Below are 7,974 nucleotides of genomic sequence, written 5' to 3'. Positions count from 1 at the left end.
GGGAATATATTGACAAGTGGATTCTTGCTATGTTGAAGCAATTCCATCACTGCTAGCAAAGTTTGCAACTAGCTGTCTCAGTATGCAAAGAATCTGGCAACCTTCTCACCTAGTATTAAGGTTTTGGAAGAAACCACCACCATCATCACCACCAGCAGCATCTTTTTCTTCTTCAGCAAAATATAACTTGCTTGCCTTTTGTGGTTGCTATTTTTTTTTTTTTTGTATAGAAATATATATGAAATGTTGTAATCTGATATCTCCAATACAACCTGCCTGTACATGTACTACAAAAGAGATGAATGACGTTACAGGCATGCTTTGCTTAGATGGAAAACATTACAGGCATGCTTTGGCATTCTTAGGCATTTGAACTCTGTTCAATTTAGCCAATAAACGCCCATTTAACATGTTACAACCCAACTGTCATTTTCAGCCTAAATAATAACTTTCTATCAATTTCAGCATTCATCAGATAGCAATACAGGTTATCTTGTGAGGTGAACGTGATGAAGAGGATAACAGTTCATGGGGTTGAGTTTGCTTCTTTAAAAAAAAACATCCACAACACTGAAACTTGCCAACAATGCATGAAAATAACGTTGTCAATATCCATTAATTGAACTGATTACTAGACAGTATGATATGAAGGCCACAATCAAATACAAAGGGATGTCAACCAAAGCTTCTTAATTTCAGTGAGTGGCATCCACTCTTCCAGTTTATGGAAGGTATTTTAGTGGTGGTGGTGGTGCTCCACAATATTATCCAACTGCTAGCAGAAGAGGAACTTTTCAGCTTGTGCACAAGGCAGTGCAATGAGATTGTACAAGAGGTTATGCAGTATGCAGTCCAACATCTTACATAAGAAGAGCCCTGCTGGATCAGGCCAAAGGACCATTTAATCCAGCTTCTTGTATCTCACAGTGGCTCACCCTGCCTCAGGGAACACCCCAGACAATAAGATTCCTGTTGTCACTCTGTTGCATCAGAGATAGCCTACTTCTAAAATCAAGAGGTTGCATATACCCATCAGGGTTTTTAACCTGCGATGGACTTTTCCTCCATAAATCTGTCCAGTTCCCTTTTCAAGGCATCTAGGTCTTCAAGTGTCTCACCACATCCTGCGGCAAAGAGTTCCACAGATTAATGACATGCTGAGTGTACACATTTTTTTTTTGTCTGTTCTAACTCTGCCACCACTCAATTTTCATGGATGTCCCTTGGTCCTGGTGTTACTACTCCATAACAGAGATCATCTTCTTTGCATAACAACCTGGTCCAATGTCCTTCAGCTCATGTAGTAACATTTCTTCAAGTGGAAGATGCCATTCAAACATGCTTACCTCTGTGTTGGATTGTGGCCCAAGTATTTAGAGCAAAACAGTACAGTCCATCATCTACTTTAAACAATGTTACTGAAAAATAGATCTCTAAACAGAAGGGCTGGAAAGGGAGGGGAGTTGGGGGAACCACAACTGCAGTACAATTTTTCCCATTCAAAACCCATGTTCAGTATGCATGGTAAACTTCCATTCTAGAAAGTCACAGCAGAACAGCCGGAAACTACCAACAATGAAATTGGTTACAATATCTAATTCACTGTTACATAAAATGCATTTACTTTATAATAGCTAAGGAACGCATGTCATTTAAAGAGGCCTCCTATAGCGATCAACGAGACTGAACGTATGCAGTTTAATAGGTTTGAAATCCATTTGCATGTTCTTTGAGTGCAACAGCTTTTTATATTCCGGTCCATCGAAAGCCCCTGGCTTAGCAAGAGAGTCAGACTGTCACATTATTATTAAACTAAAGGGAAATCAGAAGAAGTACTCCTTTTGATTTTCAGTGACTGTGTTTTGCACGCTGAGCTCACTTTTCAAGGCAGTCTCAGCACTGTCCTCATTTTCTGATCCTTTCACCTCCTTTTTTTGGTACGCACTTTTCTTTTTATAAATCCGTACGGCTATGCCAGCAATGCAAAGCAGGATGAATATCACAACGGCTATCACACCTGTGAGGGAGCAGAAGAAACAGAACTAAGTGAGCCGTCACAAATAAAATAAAGGTCTGAGTCATTTCTGCAGCCCTCTATGATGAGTTCCCCCAAGTCTTTCATCCTCACACTAAGTCTGTGGAGGTGATTAAGCTGAAAGACGGGCATTATCCATGGTCAAAGTGTGAGCTTCATGGTTGTGTAAGGATTTGATTTGGAGCCTCTCACCTCCAGATCCCACTGAGGCCTAATAGTCCTATGAGGGGCTATTCCCGACCACACGGAATAGGCAACATTGCTCAGCCTTCACTTTTGTTTTTGGCCAGCATCATATTGATATGAAATAAGTGAATACTTTTGAACAATCCAGTGCTTTACACATGGCTGGTGAGGCCACAGATGTCATCCTTCAGACTTGGTAGGTGTAAGCTTGCCACTGTAAAGCTAATGAAACAGGCTTATGCAGCTCACAGCTGTGAAGTCAGCTGCCTGGACTGAATTAGCTTTGGGATTCAAAACTAACGACAGAGCTTTTTATTATGCCTTGTTTTTTTTTTTTTTTTGAAGATAGGTCATCGTCCAACAATTGGCTGCAAGAGAAATTGGAGAGAGCTACTCACGGGTTGCTATCCCATTTGGAATAATCTGTGAGTAAGCTACATGGGTCCACAAGCACAAGGGAGTTCCAGTGATGAAGCATGGAGAGAAATGTTTATTTATTTTATTTATTTCTTTACTTTCTCCTCCCAAGGAAGGGGCCCAAGGCAGCAAGACTGAAATGATAGGAGTCATTCTTGTTAAACACCCAGCTGAGCCCAGCAGCAACAGCAACTGGGACTGTAAGCACCCTTTTCACCACTAACATATCCTTTAAAACAAACCTCATTTAACTTGCAGCAGAAAACTACGAGCCTTATTTTATCCCCCACCAAATGGTGGAGAAAATACAGTTGGGCTGATCTAGGAGGTGCTGCATGCAATTGGGGGGGGGGGGCACCAGATGCCCTGAGAAAGGTTTTTTAACTTATCCCTCCATAGACCACCTGGCCGTCAATGAGTCTCCTCGGATCAGTGCCAACTATTTTGGTGGTGTAAGTCTGCAAGGAGGAAGGAGCATGTCAGGCTGGGAAAACAGGGGTAGCATGCTGTGTGCACTGCCACCGCTGGGATCCACCCCCTCTCATACCTGAAATGCCCCCTGCCTGCCTCACTTTCCACTCCCTGCCTTGCACCTCCCACACTCAAACTGCCCCTTCTATCCAGGAGCTGTTGTTGCACACACAGGGCTTCTGGCTGTTTGCACCAGTAGCCCAAAATGCACAACTGCTGTGCACCTTTTATGACACCGCTGGAGCACTTCTGGTGGCAGATAAGGAGTTCCACCATCATAAGTGCTCAATAGGATGGGATCAGTAGCCTGCAATTCTTTACATGGGAGTAAGCCCCACTGAAACTAAAGGGACTTACATCTGAGTAGACATACATAGGATTGTGCTATCAGCCTATTTATTTAGTTTAAACCCTCTGTAAGACTGAAAACAAAAATAAAGTTAGAAAGCCAGCATGGGTGTGCATGGGAGTATCTTATGTTATGCACTGAGTGTATGATTGCTCAGTGTACAGACCCAGCTCATGCATGAAGCCAACTGTGAAGTAGCTGCCTCAGGGCCAGATCCTATCCAACTTTCCAGCCCTGGTGTTACTGTGCCAATGGGGTGTGCGCTATAACCTGTGGTGGAAGGCCAGGTAAGGGAACGTTTGTTCCCTTGCCTCGGGGCTGCATTGCAGCTGCATTGGCACTGGAAAGTTGGATAGGACTGGGCCCTCAGGCAGCAAACTGGAGGCTGGGTGCTCATCTCCATCTGCTTGCTTGCCTCCACTACTACCACTCTCTGGATCTGAAAAGAAAGAAGGGTACAGAGAGGAAGAGGAAGTGTGGCGGGGAAGATAATGCTGAGCTGCAACATTTGAGAGTAGGAGGAATAGAGGCTGGCATACCATCAGGGATACCAAGAGGGGTAGCATTTGGGCATCCATAGGTCTTAGGCTGGCTCTCTCTCTGTGTAATTAGTTGCAGCGTTGTGAAAGAGGAGAACAAATCCTTTCTTTCTCTGCACTATGAAGAATTTAATAAATCTGCATTGTTCTGTCCCCTTAGTTGTCTATCTGCTAGCCTAGCCATTTTCAACCACTGTGCCATGGCACACTGGTCTGCAAGTGTGCCACAGGACTTTGAGAGAGGGTCATTTATTAGTAGGGCCATTGGAGGTCTGGTCTAGAGGGTAGAGCCTTCGTTAGCCCGAAGATAACATCAGAAGGTCGCCAGTTCGAGGACACTGGCAGCTCCCTGAACGGCTGAGAATGGCAAGAGCTTGAAGCAGCTGACAAGCCGAGCTGAGTGATTCTACCTGCTCTTGGTGTGAGCAAGAAGCGTCTTGGCTGCCCTCTGTGTGAGAGATGGAGCTGCTTGTCAGCTTGCATGGGAGAACTGGAGGCCAGAAGTGAGACCAAATCAGGAAGATCCATTCTGAAATGTTGTTGGCTCTTGAAAGAGAGAACCTCTATGATTGTAAAAATCCCCTTGAGGGATTTAGAAATGCCTGCCTATGTAAACCGCCTTGAATAAAGTCAGAGGAGTAATCTGATGACCAGAAAGGCGGTATATAAATACCAAGTTATTATTATTGGGAGATGTGAGCCCCCACCAACAGTGTGGTGTGGCCTATCAATTGCCAAAAAACTGATGGTGTGCCTTGACAATTTTGGTATCTTGTCCGTGTGCTGTAAGATGAAAAGGGTTGAAAATCACTGCTCTTGTCTAAAAATCCAAAACACTTTCACCTTTCTTCAAAGGAAAGTGATCAATCACATCATTATTTTGGTTGCCTTTTACTCCACCTCTTCCTGTTCTACAATATCTGTCTTGAAAAGGGATGACCAAAAACAGTATTCCAGATGTGCCAGCCCCATAAAGTTATGTAATGGCATTGTGATACTGGTTGTATTTACGTTCGTTTCCTACTAATACCTAGCATGGCTTGTTGTTGTTGTTTTTGTCCCCATACTCCTGCACACTGAGTCAACATTTTGAATATACTACCCATCACAACACCAAGACACTGTCTAAAAAGTTAGGATTTCTTTTTTGTCTCAATATGCATTATTTTATGTTTTCTTAGATTTACAGATCTACAATCCTATCCCCCCCCTGCCCTACTGATGCAGCCATGCCTGAACTGCTTGATGAGCATCCTGTGGGGTATGGGAAGAGGAGTGTTGGAGCTCTCCTCTGGGTAATGGGATGTTTCTTCCCTTTCCTCAGTAGTAAACCTGCATGGTGCACAGGGGTCTAGCCAGACCTACCCTAGTGAAATAGCTGGTAGAGGTCCATGTGGATCTAGGTCCAAGGATCAGGTTCAGGAAGGGGTTCGGATTTGGTGGCCATTGTCTCCTCTGAACTCTCCCCTTTCTCAGACCTGATCCACCCATGTCACCTCCCACCCAGCCCCTACCCCATTGCAGTTTTTATTATACTTTTCATCAATTTGTGGAAAAGGTTAATGGGCATGCAATTTCCTTACTTCCTTATAAAAAATTGTCCTTGCCTCATGTTTTCCAACTGTCCAATAAAGAGGGCAGATGTTAGTGTCAAGTTGCCTATATTTTTTAGGAGTTCAACAATTTCACAACAGACTTCCTGTCAGGGACTTTCAGATACATATCTCCTGTTTCCTCTTATTTAAATTAGTTCTTTCCACACTAGTGTTCTGACAGGGGTATTTGCTCAACATCTTCTGCTGGCAAAAATCCGTTCTGCTTCTCGGCAATCTCTTTATCTTCCTTCTTTCACCGAATGCAAGGGCTGTTGCCTTCATACTTTGCTTGTGGACTTTCCAGAAATGCCTGCCGGTTACTGTTGAAAAATGGATGCTGGAGTAGATGTCTTCTTGATCAGAAACAGCAAGGCTTGCCTTTTTTTATTTGTGTATGAAAAACTACAGCAGTCTTTGCCACCAAAAGGCAAGGGATGACCTTCCATTACAGCAGAAGACCATGAGCTCTTGATCAAATGCTGTTTACGTGCCTTAAGGCAGTGATTAAAGTAGATAATCAGCCTTTAATGAGGTGTCTAATGACCAGAAGATGCCATCATTTCAGCAGTAGCCACTGCATAGGTGATGGCATGTTCCTGTTGTAGCAGAACATTATTTTCACCATTTTCAATTCTAAATGCTCAGACCGCAGTGGGGCTTGGCAGTTTTTCATTCCTCAGTTTGTCACTTATCTGTGGAGTCTCCAATGCTCACCAAATCAACCTATTCAGAAGTTAACCAGAGGTTATCAAGGATACAGGCTGGTTTCTTTTCTTTAAAACCCTTAATGGAAATTGGATGGTTGAATTATACTGCCAAGAAGCCATTTGCAGAAGAGATGAATGCTTTTTCTTCACCCTCTTTCTCAAGGGAAAATAATGCCATCAGAAAACTCCAAGTCTCATAGAATAACTCCTTAAAAATAATCACTGAAGCTTACAGACTTTATACTTGCTCGTACACTAGTCATAGAAACTGAAATCCTTCTGAGAAGTCTGAGTCCCCAAACACATATTGTTGAGACACTCTTAACTTCTCTTCATACTTTCTGAGCAGCTAAAAATAACATGTTTCCCAGCAATTCTTGGAATGAAATGTCACCAAATTTCATGACTCCCAATCCTCTCATCTTGAGAACCATGCTTATCTTTTTATACCATCCTAATATTCACTTTCTTATCAGCACACAAGTTAAACACAACTATTTCAATTTAGACCAGTTTTGCATCATTAGATCACCAAATTGTTCCTGCTTCGTTGATTTTTGAAACATAGAACAATTTTTCAGGCATCCCGTGAACGAACATGCAGGGAAAGGGAGGGACTGGGTTTGTTTTCTCTCTCCCTACTGCAGACTTGAGCACAAACATCTGATCAAAGACACACAGCACATAGAATTTATGGGGTTCCAGAGCACACAGTGCTGCCTTTTACTGACTCCATTCATAAGTCCATTGAGCTCAGCACTATGGAGACAGACCTCAGATAGTTCTTTTCCCAGCCTGTGTGTTTGAAAAGAGCTACTGTCAACAATTGTGATCAGGGGTGTATTCAAATCAGTCTTCCTGGGACTCTGAACATTAAATACCTACATTTTATTCAAGTCCAATTGGAGAAGTGGATGTTAATATTCAAATTAGGGTGCAATTTTAGGTCACCCTTGGGCCAGCGCAAGTGCCCAGGAGGGTTGCAAACATGCCATAAAGCACGTTTGCACTTCTTTGAGAGTCAGCTGGCCGGCGCAGGGACATGCACCAGCCTGCAGAAGCTGAGTCCAGTCTCCACGCCAACTCTGACAGGGAGCCTTGCGTTGGCTGAGCTTGGCCGACGCAAGACTCTGGCTTGAGCTGGAAGGAGGTGGGGAGGAGGTGGGAGGGAGGCACTCTGGGGTGGGGAGAGGGCAATTCTGGGGGTGGGTGGGGAGCAGGAGGCAGGGCTGGGACTCAGTAGATATGCCAGATCCTAGCCCCCATTCCCAAGCAGCATGGAGCAGTTGTAAGCTGCTCCACTCTCCTCAGACTTATGCCACCTCCAGACGTGGTGCAAGTCCAAGGTGACCCCTTGGGGCTGCAGTGGCTTCCGGGGGGGGGGGGGTTAAGGGAAAAAGTTTCCCCTTACCTCGGGCTGAGTCACTTTGGGCCCCTATCTTGTGCTGGATACAGTGTAGGCCTCCTGGTCTGCCTGTTCCAGTGCAAGATAGGATTGTGCTGTTATTGTATTAAGTCCCAATAGCTGAGTTGAGTTTTGACTCAGACCTAGGAGTCAACATGATTCCTTCAACTGAAATGTATTGCATTTGGACTTAACTGATTTCTGCTTTCCGGGCTTAACTGATTAATTGATTTCTGGTTTCAAGTAGGCCCAACCAATTCTGTTTAGATA

The 7,974-nt window shown here is 43.9% G+C and overlaps 1 protein-coding gene across 1 annotated transcript in view; it reads right to left on the bottom strand.

The window, feature by feature from the left end:
* Nucleotides 1-1,823: 1,823 nt before the first annotated feature.
* The window catches only part of CNTNAP4 (contactin associated protein family member 4), a 278,158-nt gene continuing 272,007 nt past the window's right edge, over nt 1,824-7,974 (bottom strand). The window contains exon 24 of the mRNA XM_066613747.1: nt 1,824-2,017. Within this exon, the coding sequence (XP_066469844.1) occupies nt 1,824-2,017 (194 nt within the window). The remainder of the gene's footprint in view (nt 2,018-7,974) is intronic.

Source organism: Tiliqua scincoides, chromosome 2 (genome assembly GCF_035046505.1).
Source record: "Tiliqua scincoides isolate rTilSci1 chromosome 2, rTilSci1.hap2, whole genome shotgun sequence".
In the NCBI taxonomy this organism is placed as follows: domain Eukaryota; kingdom Metazoa; phylum Chordata; class Lepidosauria; order Squamata; family Scincidae; genus Tiliqua; species Tiliqua scincoides.
The sequence above is the reverse complement of the archived record's forward strand: the minus strand, read 5'-3'. Positions and strand labels throughout refer to the sequence as shown.